At 44.6% G+C, this 23,995-nt stretch overlaps 2 protein-coding genes across 5 annotated transcripts in view; both read right to left on the bottom strand.

Moving 5' to 3' along the window:
- LOC123427478 (protein unc-13 homolog) overlaps positions 1-18,472 on the bottom strand; it is a 30,353-nt gene extending 11,881 nt beyond the window's left edge. For all 4 annotated transcript variants that reach the window (XM_045111534.1, XM_045111531.1, XM_045111533.1 and 1 more), the window contains exons 1-18: positions 18,073-18,472; positions 17,892-17,956; positions 16,962-17,232; positions 16,783-16,846; positions 16,541-16,688; positions 15,920-16,087; positions 15,747-15,845; positions 15,407-15,613; positions 15,167-15,268; positions 12,890-13,117; positions 11,993-12,076; positions 10,739-10,825; positions 10,459-10,644; positions 10,221-10,373; positions 4,743-4,835; positions 3,951-4,022; positions 3,270-3,387; positions 2,315-2,487 (exon numbers count right to left, since the gene is read on the bottom strand). In XM_045111534.1, the coding sequence (XP_044967469.1) occupies positions 2,315-2,487; positions 3,270-3,387; positions 3,951-4,022; positions 4,743-4,835; positions 10,221-10,373; positions 10,459-10,644; positions 10,739-10,825; positions 11,993-12,076; positions 12,890-13,117; positions 15,167-15,268; positions 15,407-15,613; positions 15,747-15,845; positions 15,920-16,087; positions 16,541-16,688; positions 16,783-16,846; positions 16,962-17,232; positions 17,892-17,956; positions 18,073-18,229 (2,475 nt within the window). In that variant the 5' untranslated portion in view covers positions 18,230-18,472. The remainder of the gene's footprint in view (positions 1-2,314; positions 2,488-3,269; positions 3,388-3,950; positions 4,023-4,742; positions 4,836-10,220; positions 10,374-10,458; positions 10,645-10,738; positions 10,826-11,992; positions 12,077-12,889; positions 13,118-15,166; positions 15,269-15,406; positions 15,614-15,746; positions 15,846-15,919; positions 16,088-16,540; positions 16,689-16,782; positions 16,847-16,961; positions 17,233-17,891; positions 17,957-18,072) is intronic.
- A 2,327-nt stretch (positions 18,473-20,799) lies between these two features.
- On the bottom strand, positions 20,800-23,639 carry LOC123427477 (E3 ubiquitin-protein ligase At1g12760-like). The gene is made up of 5 exons (XM_045111530.1): positions 22,995-23,639; positions 22,425-22,544; positions 22,198-22,330; positions 21,838-22,002; positions 20,800-21,235 (listed from the first exon to the last, which is right to left on the bottom strand). Exons 1-5 carry the CDS (start codon positions 23,531-23,533, stop codon positions 21,059-21,061), a joined length of 1,134 nt encoding a protein of 377 aa, XP_044967465.1. The 5' UTR covers positions 23,534-23,639; the 3' UTR covers positions 20,800-21,058.
- Positions 23,640-23,995: the final 356 nt, after the last annotated feature.

The raw sequence follows: 23,995 nt of genomic DNA, 5'->3' as shown, positions 1-23,995 counted from the left end.
CTTCTTTTTATTTGCTTTCACGGAGGAATAACGAGTCAATTCCTTCAAATCGGTGGAATCACTTGGTGAAGCATCTGGAGGGAATATTCCCTGCATGCGGATGACCCAATTCCGGTTCCTAACCCAACTAAACACGAGAACGGCTGCTAGGGATGGAACCAACCCATCCGATTCCACCTCATCCTGAAACCAAACACACCCTACATTCATCAGTACTAGAGGGGGCATCACCTACTGGAGCTACTACCGCACTACTTTAGTTTAAACACTGTTTTGCCTATCAGTGTTTAAACTAAATCTGCTCTAACTTATATTTAAAAATTCCAAACACAGAAAAATTATATATTTTTAAAAACTACAGGAAATTTGTGAGCTACTGGAAAAAGAATCAATGTCATTGGACGCAGGGATAAAAAGTTGTGATCAAAACAAGATTGAAAGTTTCTGTTTTCGAAATCTGGACAGAAAATTACAAAACTGCTAGTGCTAAAGAGAGGCACACGTGGCAAGTTTCTATTGGCGGTAGTGGCTGTGTGTTTCTTGGTTTGGAGCAAACGTCCCATGGCTAGCAAAACCACTGGCTAAATCTTAAGTGAACAAAAGAACCGTTGGTTTTCCGGAATAAACCGAAGGGGTATAGGTGATCTAATCCTAGCCATTGCATGGGATTGCATGGGATCTAAGGGCTGAGATGGAGTGCATGAAATATATATAGAGAGAGGTTGCTACCTGCTGCTGTAGGTGTTGCACCGGCAAGAAAGAAGATGACCGGCGAGGAAGGAGGGAGTAGCTCCGGGCGGTGGGGCGTCGGGCGGCGGCGGTGAGGTTCCTCCTCCGCGGGGAAGAGGCGGCGGTGGAGAGAGAGTTCGGGGATGGCTCCTCCTCCGCGGCGAGGCCGAGGTGCAGCAGCCTGCTCGCGGCGGCGGCTAGGGCGGCGGTGGGGTGAGGCGCCGGCGGCGGCTTGTGGAGGCGGCGGCTAGGGTTGGGGAGAGGTGGAGGTGGGGGGGGGGGGGGTTATATAGGCTTAGGGGAGGAGAGTAGAAAGGAAGGAGAGGGAGAACTTTGGGAAGGAGATCACGGGAGAGAAAATAGGAAAGAGAGGGAGAGGTGGCGGTGGAGAGAAAAGGAAAAGGAGGGAGTAGAAATAGGAAAGAGAGAAATAAGGAAAGGGAGGGAGTACTCACGTGGGGGAAGAGAAGAGAGAGAGAAAACTTAGGAAAGAGAGGGAAACGTGGGGAGGGAGAGGGAGGTTGGGACGTGGGGAAGGGGGCTGCATGCATGCATGGGGGCTGGGCTGAGCCCTTGTGGCTCGGCCTGGCAGTTCTATTTATTTTTTTTGAAAAAAAAAACAAACAAACAGCAGTAAAAAAAAAATGTGGCCTCACTAACAAATACTATAAGGAGTACTAATATATATAATACATATAGGAACCCTAGTTCCACCTAATGCAAATTTTTTTAAAAAAAGTTTTATGCAATAGGTCACACAACTCGATCGAAAAACTCAACAAAAAAAAATACTTCGGAGTTTAGAAAATTTGCAAAACCAAAATGGTGACTTTAACTCACAGGGGAGAAGTCATATTATCTCCACTCCGATAAATTGCCCGCAGTCACATAACGATAAAAAAAATTCAGAGGAACGCAATGATGCATAAAATATGGGATGCAAAAGAATGATCTATTAACATCCGAATTTACGAAAATTGGGATGTTACATCTTCTCTTGATACTTATCTTGTATCTTCAAGGGGTGCGGTGTCTACCTCTGATGTGCCATCTCTTCGTTATCCCCTTTGGCTTGACTCGACAGGTTCTGAAAACTCTTCATGCTACGACGACACTCTCAAGACGTGGATTTGGATTATCATTTTTTTAGTATTACACCTTTTCAAATGCAATGCTATTGCATACGCTTTGCATTTGAGGGGGGTGTTAGGAAGTATTCGTATTGGTTTAGGAGTCCTTATTAGTCTACGTTTACGTTCCTTGCACCTCAAGTCTTGTGTAATATATATATGCCCCTTGGGCCTTCAATAAAGATAAATTGCTTTCCTAACAAGACTGACATCTTCTCATATGTGTTTTGGACACCCAAAATTATTAAAATAAACCTTTGGTTATGGAGGAGTTATGCTTGGTGTAGTGCCGACCTGCATGTAGAAAACTTTGATTCTACGACCATGAAAGCATTTGATTAAAATGAACACAATTGGGCATCTAGAAAACGCAGGTCAGAGATGCATTGCTGAAAGGGTTTAACGAAATACCCAGTCATGCAGTTTGGGAAGGAGTGGTAACCAAAATGTGTTACCTGAAGGGTGTTGAGTTTCACGCATAATTTTGGGACTGTCAAATTGTTCAATTTATTAGCCACCTTTTCTTCACGAACTGTAGGCTCAATAAATTTCCTTTTGGCAAATGGATTAACTGATTCCGCATAACGGGTCAAGACTGGCGCAACAGGAAGCAGGGTGGCTCTAGAAACTGCAATCGAGAAATGACAGATGAAGAAAAAACAGTTATTGATACAACCAAGCAAAAGTAATTAATACAGTTTTAGAAGATAAAAAAAATGTAGATGTTATATAGTACTTGTGAAACTGCTACATGCTGTTCTGCTGGATAAGTATTAGCACATTGGTTAAAAGAAAAGATGATGGTTGTAGCGATATCCCACAGCCTCTAGGATGTAGTCAGCAAATGTATCAGTCTTTTGATTAGTTGGTTTCGTTCATGTATGTTTTCAGTTTTTTTATCTGCACAAAGTTAGGGACTACGATGACACAGGCGGTTAAACAACTCATGCAATTAAAAATAGCTTCTATAGGCTATAGCAATGCATCAGTATTTAACTTCCGTAGCAATGCACGAGTATTTAGCTGGTATGTCTAATAATCAAAACTACTAAATATGTACTGAAAGCGGTACCACATGATGTTTCACATTAAATTGCAAGAATATCAACACAGATATCTCATGATGCCCATTGACAGATCTGTTAATAGTAAACGTAGTCACAAGGCTGCACAAGTAACACTAGCGTCAGCGTGGTACAGTATGATGCCGACTCAGTGTAGTCTTCTTCTAAGATCATTTGAGGTCAACAGTTCACGTATAAAGTGAGCAGTTCCATTGACACACCTGATGTGATGACATTAGGACTCATGTTGGTTACTTTCTGTCATACCTACTACAAATGTACTGTACAAATGAGACCTCGTGGGTCCAAGATAGTGCATTGGCATTTACGCAGAATTAAGGCATACCTTGTTGGTTTTCCATGTGAAGCAGATAGACTTGAAGGCTGCTAGTGATTCCTATAAGCAGACTCCGCAGGTGGACAATATCCAGAGGTAGACTTGAGTTAAAAAACTGATCAATTGTCTGCACATAGAATGATCAGATAAGCCCAAAACCAATATAAGAGTATTAACTGAATAAAAATAAGGAAAAATGTGAGTTTGTAGTAGAACAGCCGTCAGATTATTATTGTTTTTTGAAGAACTTCAACATTCAGGCAGTGACTGGAAATATTGAAGATTCTGCCTCCATAATGAACTTTCCAATGACCAATATTCAGATTGCGTTAAGATCAGATAGCATATTTTTTAAGGGAAGCCCCGGCAATATAAATAGGAGCCTAAATCTGAGTCCATGATGACAAACCCAGGTGGTGAGATTGTACATCCACTCCCCCAACCAAGTGAGCTAGGCTCGTTTCCTAGTAATCACCATGTTTACTACACCCTCCGATCCAAATTGAGTGATGCACCTTTAGTACAGCTTTAGCACAAAGTTGTACTAAAGATGCGTCAATTAATCTTGATCGGAGGGAGTAATAAGTTTGCACCAAGTCATCCGAAAGCAAGAGATTTTTTTTCTTCTCTTCATTTTCTTTAGGAACATAAAATATGGTGGTAAATGAGTTCATTGGAAGAAAAGCTGACCTCCTCCACAATCCGGAAGACTTCAACCATAGATGTCGCTAGTTTCCTGTGAACTGACAGAGGCTCCCAATTCTATGGACCAGAGATGAAACAACAGCCCGCGTGAACAATTTGTCTTGGAGACTTAAAAGAAGACAAAAAAAAAATACATACGAAAGGCAAACAAAGCAAATTTATGATGCATAACAAAAGTTTGAAGAGTTAGCTATTAAAGAGGAATCTTAAATAGAAAAAATTGAAGTCACCAATTAAAGAATGTCACATGGGCTACCATCATCTTCTTGCGGACGCCAGTACTAGTCACAGAGTTATGTCAATAACAACAACCATATGTGTCTGATTATTACATATGTAGCACCAGTTCAGTTTTGTTGAACGTACCATGCCAGTTTCAATAAAATCAACACTAAGCTATCCCACTAAGGTTGTTCAAATCTGACGTTGTGGTTAATATTATTATCTTGTCACAATAAATAAAGCTTGAATTTTCTTCTTTCTTTGCAAGATTCAACCTGACTGCAAGACTGTAACTACCAATTTAACAGCATAAAATGCATTGAACTAGCAAGCAGGTTACTGTATGAACCATGTGGCACTAAAAATGAATGTGATCAAATTTGCAGCAAACAATACCCGCATGCACAATTTTACAATCACGATACATCTACAGAGGAACTTTCCTATTTTCCATGTATCAATGCAAAGAAAATACAGAATCATTTTCAGGATGTTCTAGCATAATTAACCATGCACTAAAAACCTTAGCAGTGAATTCTGCATAGGATAACAAACCTCAATCTCAATGGTACGCTTTGTCCACTCCAAAACATTCTCGTGTTGAGCATGAAGCCACTGAAGAATGATGGGTGAAGAAAAACGATCTATCTGTATAAAATTTAAAAGGTGTCATTCAGTCCAGCATAATGTGGAAATGCCACTTGGCACACCAATGCAGTTTGATCCAAACTAAAAATGAGACCAAGTGATATCTCATTGTTGTACTTTAATTTTTGTCTTATAAGTAAATGTTAAGAGGGGTCGTGGTAGACCAAACTTGACATGGGATGAGTCCGTTAAGAGAGACCATAATGTGTATAATTTTATTTCATTTTGTGCCAAGTGTATAAATAATTGTCTTAGAATTGTAATAAGATTAGGTTTTGAAGTTATGAATAAACTACTAGGGAAGACATTACGTCAAGATGCTTGTGTCAAGAAAAAGCAAAGCATCTACGAAATCAGGATAGCTTGGCAGTTTGACAAGCACAATAAAAAAGGTTCTTAGTGTTAGGAATAAGCAACTTGTATTCCCATGAGGCCATAGACCGATATATATACATGTACAGGTGATGGACTATATGCAGGAAACCCCTTATATAACGGGATAAATACAAAAGGATACATGGCTATATTATATCTACTCTAACACCCCTCTCAAACTCATGGTGGATGAACAACACTAAGTTTGAAGAGATAGAAGCCATGTTGTGCTCTAGTCTTGGCCTTCGTCAGAAAATCTGCCAACTGTAACTCGGAAGGCACATACTGAAGAGCAATAACCTGATCCTGCACACCAGCGCGCATATAGAAAGCATCAACACTAATATGCTTGGTGAGGTCATGCTTCACAGGATCGCGCGCAATGCTGATAGCACTTGTACAGTCAGATAAGAGCAGAGTCGGTGTAGTGACAGAAACACCAAAATCCTGAAGTAACCACCGTAACCAAGTCACCTCTGCCGTCAAAAGAGCCATCGCACACAACTCAGCCTCTGCACTCAAACGGGAAACTGCGATCTGTTTCTTCGTCTTCCAGGCAATGAAAGAACCACCAAGAAAAACACAGTAAGCAGAAAGTGAACGGCGATCCAAAGGATCACTAGCCCACGTAGCATCCGAATAGGCCTGAAGCTGTAAAGAACTGGAGCGAGGAAAGAATAGACGATGCGAGATCGTACCCCGAAGATATCGAAGAACACGAAGGAGGTGACTATAGTGAACCGAGGTGGGAGCGGAGACGAACTGACTGAGAATATGAACCGGATAAGAGATATCCGGACGAGTGACAGCTAGATAGACAAGACTGCCAACAAGATGATGATAACGCGTCGGGTCAGGCAGGGGATCACCATCAGTATCACGAAGGTGACCATTGAGCTCCATGGGAGTCTCAACAATGCGCTCGTCAATAAGAGCAGCACGAGCAAGAAGATCCTGGATATACTTTTCCTGGGATATAAAAAAACCATCAGAGGTAGAAGAGACTTCAATCCCAAGAAAGTAGCGAAGAGGTCCAAGATCAGACATAAGAAACTGCTCGCTAAGACGGGCCTTGACAAAGGCAATATACTCGGGGTCATCCCCAGTGATGATCATGTCATCAACATAGAGAAGAAGAGTCCGACCACGAGGAGAAAGGTAGACAAATAATGCTGGATCATGAGCATTGGCTGAAAAAACAGCAACAGTTACCACAGAGGCAAAACGCTCAAACCAGGCGCGGGGGGCTTGCTTAAGGCCATAGAGAGAGCGACGAAGACGACAGACCATGCCATCAGGAACCGAATACCCAGGTGGTGGCCACATGTACACCTCCTCACGCAGCTCACCATTAAGAAAGGCATTCTTAACATCAAGCTGAGATACAGACCAGTGGCGTACAGAGGCCACGGCCAGCTCACCATTAATAATGGTCATATGGGCCACAGGAGCAAAAGTCTCGTCATAATCACGACCATGCTCCTGCTGAAAGCCACGAGCCACAAGACGAGCTTTATAACGCTCAAGAGAACCATCGGAGCGAGTCTTAACCTTGTAGACCCACTTACAAGTGATGGGATGGACACTGGGAGGAAGGGAAACAAGATCCCATGTACCAGTGCGTTCAAGAGCAGCAATCTCCTCTGCCATCGCAAACTGCCATTCAGGATGAACAACAGCCTGACGATAGGAAGTCGGCTCAAGAACAACAGCACCAACGGTGGGAAATCCAAGGCGATCAACAGGCGGACGAGGGCGAGAACGCAAGGCATAGGGAGGCTGAGATGAGGATGACGACACATCCGCAGAGGCCACATGACGTGAACGACGAGTGTAACACTGAGGAAAAGACGAAACAATGCAAGGGGGGATCGCCAAGGTAGAATCAGGGGGTGAAGACGTAGAAGTCACCGGAGATGAAGGTGCAGAATCCATAATCACGACCATGCTCCTGCTGAAAGCCACAAGCCACAAGACGAGCTTTATAACGCTCAAGAGAACCATCGGAGCGAGTCTTAACCTTGTAGACCCACTTACAAGTGATGGGATGGACACCGGGAGGAAGGGAAACAAGATCCCATGTACCAGTGCGTTCAAGAGCAGCAATCTCCTCTGCCATCGCAAACTGCCATTCGGGATGAACAACAGCCTGACGATAGGAAGTCGGCTCAAGAACAACAGCACCAACGGTGAGAAATCCAAGGCGATCAACAGGCGAACGAGGGCGAGAACGCAAGGCACAGGGAGGCTGAGATGAGGATGACGACACATCCGTAGAGGCATCCACATGACGTGAACGACGAGTGTAACACTGAGGAGAAGACGGAACAATGCAAGGGGGGATCGCCAAGGTAGAATCGGGGGGTGAAGACGTAGAAGTCACCGGAGATGAAGGTGCAGAATCAGGTGAGCATGAGCACCAGGACAAAAGAACTGAGCAAGTGTACCCTGCTCAGCGAGAAATCCACGCAACATCTTGGAGATATACTCTCCAGCAGAGTCAGCACGGAACACACGAATAGGCGTAGAGAACTAAGTGTGAACCATGGCAGCAAAACGCTTATAGATAGATAATACCTCACTACGAGAAGACATAAAATAGATCCACGTGTATCGAGAGAAATCATCTATAAAGATAATATAGTAGCGATGGCCTCCCTTCGAGGAAAAGGGAGCTGGACCCCAAACATCCGAGTGAACAACGTCAAAAGGACGCTGAGACATAGTCTCGCTATGAGGATAAGGTAACTGAACCTGTTTACCAAGCCGGCAGCCCTAACAGTCTAAAGACACACCACCGGAGACGGATCCAAGAAGACCACGTCGAACTAAGGATGAGAGACGGGAGCCACATAAATGACCCAGACGATGATGCCACTGTTGAAAAGAGCTAGTAGACAAGGCAACAGAGGAGGAGAGACTGGCTGCGGTGGCAGCGGATGGAAGGTGAAGCCAGTCAAGCTCCCAAAGACCCTGAGAGTCACGGCGCCGGGGGCCAGCACCAAGAAGAGCACCAGTGTGACGGTTCGGAACTGAACATGAGTCAAAGTCAAGAATGACCCGACAACCAGAGTCAACAATCTGGCCACCAGAAAGGAGTTGCATGGTAAGCCGAGGAACATGAGCAACATCGGGAACATGAGAAGATGAAGTGCTAAGAGTGCCTCGGCCAGTAACCGGGAGAGAAGTACCATCAGCAGTAAGAACATGAACAGGAGAATCAAGAGGTCAAGTAGATGACATGGTGGATGAATCATGAGTCATATGAAAAGATGCTCCAGTATCAAGAACCCACGGAGATGTACCTGCGTGTGTAGAAGGTGGTCTCACAATGCCAGGAGAGTCTGTAGCAGAACCAACAGAACCTGCCGATGAAGAAACAAAAGATGGAGCTAGCAGACATCAAAATCGTCCAATCTCCTGCTCAGTCAGGGGCGCAACTGAAGATGTCGATGTAGTCACACCCGACAACGGAGAGTCGGAGGCAAGCAGCAGGGCGCGAAGTCGCGCAATCTCGTCCTCGATGAAGTACACAGCTGAAGTAGGCGGCGTAATGGCACGAGGAGAGAAGCGACCACCACCACCTGCGGGAGCCGCTAAATATGACGGTGTAGCATGTCCAGTATCGTCGGCAAAGACCGGTGGAGAAGACGAGGTCGTGTGCAGACAACCACCAAGCGCCAAGGGAAGACGCGTGGATGAAGAGTAGTCCATGGAGTCATAAGCACCAGGACAACCGGTGAAAGTCGCGAGAGGTGTCGGGGAAGAGCGACATGCATCGATGAAAGTCACGAGAGGAGTCGGTGTAGAGCGACAATCACCATATGTAGAGCTCGCAGGGGCAGCAGAAGAACTACCAGCACAGCCGTCAGTCATGGGAAGCAAGGGACTGCAACGTTGCGTGCTGGTGTAGACCAAATTTTTTTTAGAGGAACCAGCAAAATTCGACGAGATCCAACACAATCAGGCAAGATCCGGCGAGATTGAGGTAACCAGCAGTTGGATCGGGACCCTGGGGCGGCTGGAGGCACATCCAATCTGGATCAGCTGAGCAGGGCTGCCGCGGGATCGAGCAGAGAGGTGAGGCAACGCGGAGATCCAAGACGGCGCGACCTGTAGAGATCCGCAGCGCGACCTAGACAGCGCGCCCTGACCAGCGACGGGAGACGAGGCGGCGTGACCTGCGCGGCTGAGGGGAGGAAGAACGACGGGGCGCACCCTGACCAGCGACGGGAGACGAGGCGGCACGACCTGCGCGGCTGAGGTGAGGAAGAACGATGGGGAGAAGCCGACGCAGCGAGGGGGGCAGGCTGGAGATCGAGCGGGACCTGCAGAGGGCAGGATGAACCGAGCGGGAGGGAGGAGCTCGATCTAAGCGGCGGCGTGGGATTGGATCAGCACGAGTTGCGCGTGCGAAAAAATAACCTAAGGCTCTAATACCATGTTAGGAATAAGCAACTTGTATTCCCATGAGGCCATAGGCCGATATATATACATGTACAGGTGGTGGACTATATGCAGGAAACCCCTTATATAACGGGATAAATACAAAAGGATACATGGCTATATTATATCTACTCTAACACTTAGTAGCTCATCAAACCACTGGCTTCCATAGTTCTACATGACTTTGGTGCCATCAGCTATGAAATTAGCAGAACAGATTATACAAGATATTTCATGTTTACAAAAATCGCATCATAGGGGTAGAGGGAGAAAATCCCTGTCTAGCCATGGGCAGGGGTGCGTGGAAGCTTGCTATCCATGTGCCAGAACCATAAGTTGGTCACGAGATCTTATGGGTTTCACCTCTAGCCTACCCCAACTTGTTTGGGACTAAAGGCTTTGTTGTTGTTGTTGTTGTACGGGTAGAGGGAGAAGATTATTTTACACTCATTATGTTATTAAATAAAAGCCTAAATGTATAAAGTGTTCCTAAGTATTTTTCAGGATAAAGAACACTCTCAAATATTATGTATCATGAGCACAAAGCACATCCTCATGCCTTACCATGTATGGTTTTAGGAAGTTGGACGATGAAGACCCAGCAGCTTCCCCGTACATTGAGTAAAGCTTCTGAGCTATACAGAGCTCAAAGCTGTTAGATGCTCCCAGTATCTCTTTCAAGTTTTCTGAATGATCCGTCCCTTCCAGGAACAGCTCCTTCACACCAATGGTAGTAGCAAACATCATTACAGTTGACACAATAAAAATATCACAGCTGAGCCGGACAAGGGAGTTTACTAACCAGTTGTTGGCCATAAAGTAGGTGAAAGACAGTTAGTGCTACTTTTCCAGCTTCAGGATAATATTTATGAAGTACTGGGCTGAACGCAGAGCACTCTTTCTCCACTAATAGCTTTAGCTCACTTGCAAGCAATATCAATGGATGCTTAAATTCTGCTTTTGATTGGCCATCTGCTGAAATTAGGGCCTAATGAAGCATAATGGAAATATGAAACATTCAAATCATGCTCTATTTCTTGCCAAATGTATTTGATAATGGGACACAGGATGGTTTAACTCACATGCTTATATGCAGCTTGAATGGATCTGACAACGAGTATGTGGATCAAGGTAGATTCTGGCGTACTGCCAAGCGGGGTCCCAATGAGCTGAAATAAATCCAAATATATCAAAGCATTGCACTGTGAACCCTGAAAGCAACTTATGAGGCAAATTTGAGCGTCTTAATTGAACCAAAATTTTGTAATGATGCCTTGTTTGGATGGGATGGATCCCAGGCCATTCAAACAAGGTCTAATAAGGGGAACAAGAGAAGGTTAGCATCTAACACAAGACAAACTAACTGATGAGCCAAAACACTCCAAGTGACTTTAAATGACAAGAGGGGTCAAACTGATCAAAAGGGAGTTGTCCATGTTTTATTAACACTGCCAAAAGAATTTGATGGAATTACTATGAGAAAGATCAATTCAGGCATTCGGGGTGATGATTGGGGACGCAAGTTGGGCGCCCCGCAAAGTCCCGCTAAAACAGGATGTTAGTTCAAACTGAACTAAATCTCAGCAGGGAGATTACAACTAACCTATTCTATTTTGACTACGGAGCAGGGTGGATCAGGCGCCGCTCTGCACCCCTAATAATGATCTATATCTTATCTTAATCCTTACAACATTGATTACATTAGCAACCACGGTACAAACATGAAAAGTGACAATCTGATCCAAGTGAAACTTTTTGTGTTTATTATCTTCTCACATTCTGCAGGTCATGACTAAAGTCTAGAAGTAGACATACAAAGCAAAATGTATGATCTGCCACATAACATTTTTTAAGGCAGATTTTTTTATGAGGAACGTTCATGTACAGCTCGCCGGCAAATATCTCCTAGTTTGAGCAAGTTGTAACCACTTCTTTTCTGAGAATTTCCCTGCTGAATGGAGCTTAGTGTCAATTACTCAATTATATCATGACTACGTCAGACCTTGCAGGGTATATATGACTTTGATAATTTGGAGTTAAATATGTTACATTAATATTCAAAGATTGTCTCTACTTATGTCAAAGTAACACAAGAATATTTTTATTTAACCAGAATGGGTAAAGCACCGTAAGCCGTAAGGGGCTAAGGGCAGGGTGCATCGGATATACACTCGAGGAACTAGGTATCGATTTAATTAAGAAAAATAGGTATGCCAATTCTGTTGGAGAGGACTCAGTCCTGGCCCACTCCCCTGCCCACTTGAGCTAGGCTGCATTCCAGGTTAACGAGGGTGCATATATAGAAGTACTATCGGAAAAATAAAAAAATATCTAACCATGGCTTCCTCATCATCATCAGTAAGATTCGCCGCCGAAAGTAACGCCAAGTTCAGCATGCTCTCGAAGATTGAACAGTTAGCCTGTAACAGAAAGGCAAGATTAAGAAGCTCTTATGGCAAACTTTGTCGCGGCATTATGCTAGTTTTGCGGATTGGTTTCTGGTAATATAAATCGAAGGGTCAACACATTTTTCACTAGACAAAACAAATGCAGCTCGGACTAAATCATTGTTGAAACTGATTAAGGTGAAGGCGATGACTCACGTGACCAATGATAATGGATAACTAACCTGCATCTGCAACTGTCGTAAGTGTTTTGAACTTAATTTTTTTTTTTCTCAAACACGCATGTGTCTAGGTCTCTAGGAGAGAAAATGTCAAGGTGACACAAAGTACAGGCAAAGGGCGAAAAGAGCGGAAATCTAGACAAATTATCCTAAAGCCTAACTAAACAAAAACCCACGAAGACACAGAAAACAGCCTAAAGAAGAATTACAGCAGAGAAACAGAAAACCTATGCTTATTCAGTAATAAAAAAATGGCAGACCATGGTTATAATTCAAGAAACTATACTTCCATCATCTGCTTGGCCTACGATAAATTTCTAACATGGGCATTGATATAAACATTTTGTCAAATCATAGGTCACAAGACAGTCAGGTTAACTTCAGCACCAGGCTGAACCAAAGAGTTCATCTAAGAAGTAAAATAGATGACCTAGACTATAAGTATCTATGCATCCTCCATGAATTATAGAACAATAACTAAATGATATAACTTGTGTTAATAGGTTTGGTAGAACATTAAAGCACATCTAGCTATAAGTTGATGGCCTGATGAATTAAAAATATCCTCAGGAAACATTTAAGGACCCAAACAAGGGAGGTAACAAACCTGACTGAAGTATAAGTGATAATTCTTGAGTTGTCTGTGGCACCACATGTTTATTTTAAGAAGGGCACTGTCCACCAAATTTAGAGCGCCGTTGCTGCCAAATCCTTCCACAGAACAAACAAAGCTATCTATATACAGCTCTGCTTCTCTAACATTATTATGCAACTGAAGTTTCTGTATCTGAAGATCTGTCTGTCTCAGTAGAAAAATTTCCCCAGTTTGAGCAAACTGAACAGAAGGAAAATAACCATAAAAATCAGTATGGCATCACTGGCATGGTACCTAGCACTAACAAAATGCTCTTGCCAAGAATAACATTTTTGAAGAATGGAAGAAGGAAGCTTCCCATATAAGAAATGAACTAAGCAGAGTAAAAACGAATTATTTTATTATCATTCACAAGGCAACCTGTTGAACAATGAACTGTACTATTTGTTCAAAACAACTCTGAAAACGCTTCTCAATTCCAAGTTGCTAAGTTCACCAGACAATATATGTCAATGCCGTTCAACATGTTAGTAAGTAACAGATCAGCAAATCCCTACTGCCCTTCAAAACAATATACAATGAGGTGCTTCTACAGCAATGGAAACGAAGAGAACCTGATGGAGAACTTATGCATTCACAATACAGTCATTTCGAAAAATGACAGAAGGTAATATCCCAAATGTCTACTACTATAAATATAACAGTTGGTGGCGCTGGCCCATCTGCCAGACCCTTGCAATTTTCTAACTGCCCCTGAAGTTGAGTTGTTTTTTTCCCACAGGAACCAGACCCAATCATGTGGCTTAACCCAACCTAATCATGTGGCTTAACCCAGGATTTAGGTCCACGGTTGTTTTATAGTAGTACTATATTATCAGCCAAATATATTGTCCATGGCAAAAGTGAGTTCACTGTTAACATGCCTGCCATTTTTCTGGTAGTGATTTCAATACACCAATAAAAATATACTATTTATTCCTTCTATCTGTTTGTGACAAATGGATCTTCTGTAACTCCAAATCTAACAGTATGCATGATTATAATGCCGCAGTAACGGACGATCAACTCGCTACTATAAAAGAAATGCCTATTATTCAACCCTGAACTCTGGCTAAAATTCATTTTTCAGCCTTGGACTCAAACCGTTTGAGTTGCAAACCCAACTTACTGGAACATACTTTTCACCCTCAGATGCAGGCCCGTATCTTGTCATGTGCAACCAGAGCGGTTGCACAGGGCCTCTAAATTTCAGAGGGGGGGGGGGGATAGACATTAGTACTACCACTGGTCAACTGATTAGCTACTAATTAATGGGCCTTTAACTTTTAAGCGCTAAATGAAAAGGACTCACCCTGAACATCGGAAACCCTCCAGGCCAACCTCACGTCTCTCTCTGGGTAACATTAGTACTACCACTGGTCAACTGATTAGCTACTAATTAATGGGCCTTTTACTTTTAAGCGCTAAATGAGAAGGACTCGCCCTGAACATCGGAAACCCTCCAGGCCAACCTCACGTCTCTCTCTGGGTATTTGCGTTTCTCATTTTCACTGCATGCTGCTAGAGCGATCTAACCCCATGCATTGCCACTCATGGTCTCCAACTTTTCTCCCCTTCAATTAGTTTCTTGCAGACAAGTATATTTTTTGTTCTTTCTGATATGTCATTATTATTTTCTTTTTGGCAACATGTAAATTCTTTTTTGTGATGATAAAATGTGAATTATTTGAAGGAAAAAAAAACTGTAGCATCACAATAGTAAATACAAAATATTTTAATTGACATTTTTACATATTATAGGTCCTAAATTTGATTTCGCACTGGGCCCTGGATTTGAAAGGTACGGCCCTGCTCAGATGATTCTGCGGGTGGTTTTAACTGATATGGATGCCATGTGTCTACCACCTCAATCCCATGAAAAAACAAATACTACGATGAGACACGATCTAAAACAAGCCCAACCATTTTGATTAAAAAAATCACAATAAATGCTAGGGTGGAAAAAAAATTGGTAGGAACAGATGAATACATGGAACTTGGTGACATAGCAACGATGTGTGAACTCATGTCATCCACGTCACCCAAAACCACTTGTGAAACTACCAGAGGGTGAAAATAACATGGTTTCAATAAACTACCAGAGGGTGAAACCACTTGTGAAACTACCAGGGGGTGAACCAACCGGCCTTAAGAATTTAGGGTTGAAAAATGAACTTCTGCCAGAATTCAGGGTTGTAAGGTAGTATTATTCCGATAAAAAAAGGGCAACAAATAGTGTAGTAGACAGACCTTCTGGAAAAGGACCCAAGCATACAGGGCGTCATGCAACTTCTGGGTAATGCCCAATATAGGCCAGGTCAGTTTCATTGTTTCAAGTATTTCATCAGCCTCCTGGTAGCAAACAGAATAACACTGTCAGGAACTCAAGATGCAACCTTTGACTTAATGCCACATTGTCGTTCAAGAACAATTCAGCTACATATGCAATGAAGTGTGTGTTTTCTAAGCATATCAAAAAGAAAAACAAACCTCTACAAGTTGCCCATCTTCAAGAATATCGAAGACACTGGAGAGAAGTTTCTCATATAGCCTAGAATTAAAATGATAGCTCTGAGTCCAATGGTAGGTTTCGCCTTTAAGGCCAAACTTCTTTGGAGCTACACATAGTCTTGTGTTGTATCTTTCAATGATAGTTAAGACCTCAATACGCCCATCAGGAACACTCACAACCCAGTCCTGGAATAGTTTATGATGCAAATATAGACAAAACTCAATATCGAGACTGAGGCCAACTTGAAGAAAAAGATTAAACTATTGGTGTGGCTTTAATCGATACAAAATGATGTAAGATATGGATAATGGTGCTTGCCTCTGTATTTTTTAGCTTGGAGAGAACTATCCGCAATGTTTCACTCATACTGCACTCACAAGATGCTGAGAACAGAAGTAATTCTTCTAGAACATTTGCCTGGAGAGCAGAATTGTGAATAATAGTTTGAACAAGCATCCATGCTGTAGAGAGGAACAACTTAAGATTCTTGCCTGTCTTCTCTGCCATTGTACACGCAATCTTTCTGTTGGGAAATCAAATTTTCCAACAGAGCTTAAGAGTTGTAGTGATATGGAAGGCACATCAAGTTGTCCCTGCACCATCTTCGAACCAATACGTCTTAACGCTCTCTTAGCCAATGTATCCATAGATTCTGATATCTGAAAAAATGTGTTCATATAGTGAGTTCTATCCACACTATCCCCTTGTATCATAATCAGGGAAAGAGAATAAAAAATAAGTTCAAAATCGCCAAGAAGGCAAGAACCAAAAAGAATGAACTTCTCTTAGCTAGAACCTTCTGTCCTCGGATCACAACAGGAAAATTTAGAGTCCAAAAAACAAGAACAAAACGGTATTTTAATGGGCAGATAAAAGGGAAAACAAATACAAATAGAGTCTTTCGATAGTCTAATCTTCCTCAGATCATTATGCAGTATGCACACTTCCAGTTCTCAGTAACAATAAAACATGGAATGAAGGGACAGCGTATGAGTTTGGCATCATGTGAACCTTGCTATCATTGCCAGGTATTTCAAAAGTAAATCACAGAAGTTATTTTAGTTAAACTAACAAAAAGACGGGACAGTACAGAAATTGGTGAAGGACCTTGCCTCCATTTGTGCTCGGATCAAATCAAGATGGTGGGTATAATAATTTTCCATCTGAGGTACTGAATTAGATCCTTCAGTCTTCGACCTCAAACCCTTCAGGAATTTAGGCTTCTTTTCTCTCTTCTCTTCAGCGAAGTACATTTTTCCACTGTTGGTTACATATCATTAAGGAAGAGATCCAACAATGAGTCAATAGCGTAAATATGAATATGCACATAGATATGAGTTTATGTGTGAACTACCTGACAAATAGAGAAGCAAGAAGGACCTCATAAGCTGTTTCTCTTAGATCATCATCAGACAATTCTTAAAAGGTCGAATAAAGAGTACATAATTAGTTCAAGAATACAAATTGGGAAATCCCTACATGCCTTTCGTAAGAGGGGAGCACAGCACAAAAGAAGCATGGACAACTGTCTACCTGTGTTTAATCTAGGTAAACCTAGAGAAAGAATATCCATTTCTTTGGCTTGGTGGGGAGACGTATCTGCCAAACTAAGATCCTTCAGACCATAGGATGCTCCCTGAATGTCAACCGCTACTCTAAAAGAATTGCTATGCTTCCTTCCTCTACTTGAGTTCTCTTCTGCAGTTGGTTCGGGTCCAATGTCCGGTGCTACTTTCTTTGGAGGAGAACCAGAGCCTTCTGGCCTTGAAAGAAGAAAATATGAGTTCCCTGATGGCGAGCTCGTCTGTCGAATGAAAAAATCTTAACAATTGCAGAGATATTGTAAGCAGTAGTTCATGGATCATTAAACTGCTATTTAACTTTGAGCATTTTATTTGTGAATTGCAGACCAAGGTGTAATAGATTTATGTTTATCACTTCGGACAAAACAGCAAACATGATAGGGCAAGACGAGTAACTATTATTTTCATATAAAGTATTGTGCAGAAGTGCAGCACTCATATAAACCTCGAAAATCATGGAGGGCTGCTTAAATCTGGTAAAACTCTGTTCTTCACATCAAAGGCTAGTCATCTCAAATTATGTAACTACATTAACATACTGCTTAGAGTTGAGGATGGATTCATGTCTAGCTGCATACAAATATTTGCAACATATAGCCCTGTTCTTAATGTTTTACTACAAACCAAAGATGCTTCCATTAGACTTCAGCGTAGGCTTAGAAGAGTCAAACTATGCTGTGTGATGCTCCTGTTGCTATTACTGCACGCATTTTGAATGCATTCTTACTGCAATTAACTAGGTGGGTAAACATAAGGAATTAAGGAAATAAGGATCGCTACTCATTTATTGACCAGGAGCAATTATCCAACGAAACAAGGTGCAGATCAAACTTGGGAGCTGAAATGGATGCGAAATTTCGAGCGGCCAGCTCAGACGTACCATGATCGGGTACCTCCTGTCGTCAAAGTACCTCCTGGTGGCCTCCGAAGCGTCGAACGGCGCGCCTGGTTTCAGTCAAACACGCACGCGACCGACCATCAGCTCAATTCAATCCATAAATAAACGCTCCATCCGCACGGGCCCGGATTCGGAGGGAGGGGCAGGGGAGAGGCCGCCTTACCGGAGGCGACGCAGTCGAGGGCGTAGTCTGCGCTGACGGCGTCGAGATCGACGCGGGAGAGGTCCACGGCGCGGCCGCCGGCGGAGGAGAGGAGGAAGCCCAGGAGTCGGCGCCGGTCGCGGCGGTACGCCTCCAGGAGCGACGCCGCGGAGTCCATGGCTGCCGCCGCCGCCGCCGCGCGCAGAACCTCTCGAGGGTTTCGGGGAGGGAGCGGGGCGGAAAGCTGCGCGGTGCGAGTGGGAGTGCGGAGTGCACAGAGAAAGCAGCTGTGGGAGAAAAATAACGGAAGAATGGGGAGAGGGGTTTGGTCACTCCGGCGTGGGGAACAAACGCACGAGACGAGGCCGCACGGCGCACGCAATCGCGTGAGCGGAAACCGTCAAACGGTAACGACGATGGCAGCCGCCTTGTTCGGTCCTCGGCATCGGCGGTGAAGACAGCACTCAAGAGACGGAAGACTAGTGGGTAGCACAAGCGACCAGCGTATCGGGTACGGCCGTCTTTCTCATTTTGAATATTTCTTGCGGCAGCACCAAGTGTACTACGTCGAATGTGTATCATATTTTTAGAGCATCTCTAACAGATGCTTTATTTTAGTTTTTGTGTCGCTTTTTAGGGCATCGATGGACAAAAACACAGCTCCAACAGATGCCCCTAAGCGGTCCCTAAAATGGGGCAGCCCTAAATTTTGCCCTTCGTTGCCTTTTATTTGGGGATAGAGAGGACCGCGCGGAGACGTGTCCTATCCTTTTCATTTCCACGCGTGCGCGCCCAACCGCTTTTCCTCCTCCCGCTCTCCACCGCCCCGACCGGCCATATCCGCCGCCGCCGCTCACATCCGGCCATCCTCCGATGTGCCGCCGCCCCTCAATCGCGTCCCTGTCGCTATTCGCCAAATCGCATCCGCCGCCGTCCCCAAATCCCGTCCACCGCCGCTGCCGCTCCCGAGCTCCCCTGCCCCCAAATCGGGTTTGCCGCCGCCGCTCTCGTGCTCCCTAGACTGCTCGTGTGCTCCGCCCCCATCTGCAGCCGCTCCCTACCCTCGCACACAAACCCTAACTGTCGCCTCTGCCATGGCGCCGCCAAAGAAGACGAAGGCGAGCCCCGGCTACAAGGGTGTGCGTGTGAGGCCGTGGAGCCGGTGGAGCGCGGAGCTGCAGCACGAGAGCGTGCGCTACTACATCGGCACCTTCGACACCGCCGATTTGGGCGCTCGGGCGTACGACGTCGCCGAGTGGCAGCTCGGCGTTCCCCGGGAGGAGCTCAACTTCCCGGACATCACCTCCCTGCAGGACGATCTTCGTCGGTCCCCCGATGAAGAACTAGGTGAAGACCCGGTTCGTGAAGAAGAAGGAGGAGTCGGCGTGGGTGATTGAGACCGACGACGAGGCAATGGCTCGATTTGCTCGGGAGCATCCCGAGTACGTGCAGTACGAGCGCGAGTTCTTCTGGAAGCGCGAGATGATGAAGAAGAAGAAGCTCGGCGAGGCTGGACCATCAACGGTGAAGACGGTAATCAAGTTGAGCTCCTCCTCCTTCGAGTGGACATCGAACGGATCATCCGATTCGTCGGATGAGTTTGATTGGCGTACGTTGTGAACTCGAGTTCAAATCGAGCTTACGTTATGTAGAATCGAGTTTAGGTTTATGAAATCGAGTTCGAATGATGATTTGTATTTCGTAAGTTTGAAATTGAGTTCGAAAAAATGTTTGAATGTTGATCGGATGTGTCTAAAATAGGGCATATGTTGGAGAATGTGTGTCCTAAAATAGGACATCTGAAAAAGTAGAAAAAAAAATGGTGCCCTAAAACGCTAAAATAGATGCCCTATAACACCAAAAACTGGATATAGGATAGGGCTTCTGTTAAAGATGCTCTTATAGAAGACAGAATTTTAATTGCATGACGACTACAACTTGTTACTAACAACAAGCATACTGCGAGGGCCAGACCGACGCCGGTCATCTTCGAAGACAACATCAACTCCAACTGATCGCCGTGTCCCGACCGACCTCGGTAACCTCTGAAGACAACACCAACTCCAACTGAAATCCACTCGTCGACCCACCATCCGTCCTTGTGATGTCTAAAAGGAGGAGACAAGTGGATGGCGGAACTTGGTCAGTCCGAATCACCGATGGGACCCATATCTGGCCGTCGATGGAACTGCAGAACCTTAGGGGAACCTGTGTAGCACTAGCTCCCCTGCCGTTGTGAGGTTTCGGCCCCCTGAATCGCGCCCGGTGTGCAGTGTTTGTCCACAAGGTAGGTGATTTGGAACAAGAAGAAGATGCGGGGAGGTGATTTGAAATTCTGAATCACCTGGCGGTTTTGGGTATACTCAATGCTGCTGGATCTCAGACCAGCGGACAGCCGTGGTCCTCCCATGACGCGAGACTCCAGAACGGCTACATTTCGAATATTTCTCCTTTTTATTGAACACTCGACCAATCGAACCGTCTCCTTTTCCCGATGTGATGGTTTACTGAACCGGAAATGGACTACTAACAGCTCTGCCTTCCATGGCAACCAGCTCAGTAAAATGCTTTGCAAAATGATAAAGAGTATATCAGTCAAGAACAGCAACGCTGGAGGAGAACCGCAAACAAGTTACCACACGAGATGCATCATTGAGCAAACCATTCTACAGTCCAGAACTATCCCTAGCTTCTTTCATCAGCTGTTCACTCGCCGTAAAAGATCAAGCAGGAGTTTCGCAAGCCCGATTCAACGCAAATAGGTTTGGGGAATAGTATGAATCGCTCAAATATAATTATACAGCCCACTGAGTAACTAAGCATATAGTCCGAACTGTAGAGATACACCCCAGAACTAATTCTGTAATATGGACAACACTTTAGTCACCTTTTAAGACATGACAGGATTGACACACTATCAGCGCATTTGGGATACAAAAATTTACACCACATTAGCGGGGACTCAGGCGTGAAGTCGGAACCGATGGCATTCTCAAGTGGGATACGTTTATACTTCCTCGCTTCCGCTGCTGCTCCCGCCCTTCCGGATGCTGAACTTGCACAGGGGGCATGTCGCGTTGATGTGCAGCCACTTGTCGATGCAGGCGCAGTGGAAATGGTGGCCACAAGGGAGTTCACGCAGCTCTGCACCATCGTCGTATGCTGAAATGCAAATGCAGCACTCCTGCATTGACAAGGTGAAATGAATGGATGAATTATTGGAGTAACATCATAAAGCATCACTTGTGTAAACGATAAAGCATGATGCATTGACTTTATAAAAATCTTATGCGTCCACTGGCTTTTATATAGGTTGGCAGCATTGGCTGCAATAAAATATTCCGGTCAAGAGTTGGAAGATAAACCAGGAAGCGAAACAACAGAATAGTGCGGAAAACAATGTTATATCCTGAAGTGCACAGGTTTTACAGAAGCATGAATGCAGAGTTCCCTATCATGAGCCATACAGCAAGCAAATGGTAGGATGCTCATAATTCTTACCGATTAAGACTAAACTTAACTCATGCATGAACGTATTTTCCTAAACCAATAACTAAGCCCACCAAAGCCAAGTGTTTCATTAGTATGAGCCGACTAAAACAGAATCATGGTTTTATTGCATCCCATTGATTGGACATGATTCAGTCATGATGAATGATGAACCAACAATACTACGTGAGCTGGTACAAACTACAAAGTATAATTGAAGAGGTTCAGAGTTGCAGCAACTCATGCATTGTTAGGGCCAAGACATGCATGACCAAAAGATGAGGCATGAAAACTTACTGCATCTTCAGCTGCAAGTGCTTTCTCTATAGGTTGGTTGGTGCCACACTCTGTCATTATTCCACCAGAAGACTCAGTGGCATCAGCGGAATCCTTTTCAGGTTCATCCACCCTACGGAATTTGTATTTCGGAATTTGCCGAATGTCATCTTCAGATGCTCCTTCCTGATTTTGATAGTATGGCAAAGAAAGGTTAACTAATTGCAAGACTGGCATATGAGTGTTAACTGCTCACGGTTTAAAAATCTGTAGGAGAATCAACAGTATGGCACAGAACTGGATCCTGTTGTTCTAGACTATATATATGTATCAACCATCTATAGATTGTATCGCCGTATTTCACATACTTGAAAGCCATACCTGATCAGAGACAGCATACAGAATTGCTATAATGCAAGGGAGGCAGCAACAAACGGCAATACCAATAATGCAAGCCAGAGCAACACAGAAAACAACAAAGAACACGTCAAACGCCAGAAAGACTATGCAAAGCCTGCAAAGCAAGACATATAAAACATGTTTATGATACCGAACAGAAGAAATAAGGACCGTTGAAAAGTGGGATATTACTTCAAACATAGATGTACCAGTATAGTTGAGGTGCATCACGGATAACCTCTTCACCCCCGGCAGATATCCAGTAAAATCCAATTATCCACCATATGAAGGAGAACATTGTATTCGCAGACTCCAGATGCTTTGCCAAACTGCCAGAGTAAACCACAATGATATAATCAGGCACAACTGAACAAGATATAATGGACTGCTGACACATGAACACTCTTACATGGAATCACATAATGAATAACTATGTAGGCACACCATGAATTATGTAGGCACACCATGAATTCACCAACCGGTGCAACACTAATAATAACTAGTACAACTGAAAAAACAGGGAGATGCACAAAACGTGTTACAAAACAAGGAAGAGAAACTTATGCAATGGTCTATCTGTCCTTGTAGAATGGCGCATAGGCACTATAACAATCAAAAGTTATCACTACCGTGGCTAGGGGCTACTTGACAAAATTTCATTTAGGAATTGAACTGTCATAAACCAGTTTTGCTGAACTTTCTAGGTAGCTTGAAACAACCAGGGTTGCGCCTAACAGCTTAGAAATGTCCACTACCAGTTGTCAAATCCCTCGAATTACCTGACGTAATCGGTGTCGCGACCACGAAGTTGGTTCTCGCTGGCATCCTCGTCGCTAGAGGAAGACGAGACGTCGCTTCCCCTCTCCTCGTCGGCGGGTACCGGGCCCCCGCCGCGCTGGCTTCGGCGCATCCGGTACTCGACGGCGACGCAGACCATGTGGACGATGCACTGCAGGGCGTACCCTGCGACCCAGGTCCGGAGCGGCATGGGGGAATTTTCGTTGCGGCTGAGCACGAGCACGACGGCGGCGACGGTGATGAACGAGATGTTCCAGAGGAGATCGAGCGCCACGACGGGGCGGGAGTAGGCCCAGTCCGCCTGCCGCTCCTCGAGGTGCTCGGCCGCCGCCTCCCGCACGAGCATCGACGGCTCCCGCATCGCCCGGCGCCCGCTGCGGCGCAGCAGGCGCGCGGCGCCGCGCAGCGACGGCCGGCGGAGCGCGTTGCCCCGGCGCTGCCCCCCGCCTCCGCCGGCGCCGGTGCCGCCGCCGAGCAGCGGCGCCGAGGTAAGGAGCGCTTCATCGCGGCTTCTGGACATCGGGGGAAGCCTGCGAGATCGAGAGAGGGGAAGAAGTCTATTTTCCACGGGGGAAGGGAATTGGGATGGGTTGGAGACTGGAGAGTCCTTTCTCGTTTTTTCCCCTTTTCTTGCCCCCGGTTCTATGATGGGGAATGCGGGTTGGACCAGCTCAATTGATGATATCACGTGCGGGCAGTTCGCTGCCGACGGAAAAACAAAAGGAGGGTAATGTATATCACGGCCAATATTAGAATTCAAAATAAACATCCCCTTTAAAAAACACGTAAAAAGAATTTTATATGAATCAAAATTTATTTATTTATTTTATTTTCGTGGGAAAAAAATCACTGCTTTATTGATGATGAGTAATAACGGTACAAAGATTTTTGGAAGTGACATATTATTTTCCTTTCCCGTACGATAAGGCGTCTAGGGCAAAGTTCTCCTCCCCTCCAAGCTCCACAAGCGAGCCAACCCGTG

The sequence above is a fragment of the Hordeum vulgare genome, chromosome 2H (genome assembly GCF_904849725.1).
Source record: "Hordeum vulgare subsp. vulgare chromosome 2H, MorexV3_pseudomolecules_assembly, whole genome shotgun sequence".
Lineage (NCBI taxonomy): Eukaryota > Viridiplantae > Streptophyta > Magnoliopsida > Poales > Poaceae > Hordeum > Hordeum vulgare.
Note: the sequence above shows the minus strand (reverse complement) of the source record. Positions and strands in the feature narration are given on the sequence as shown.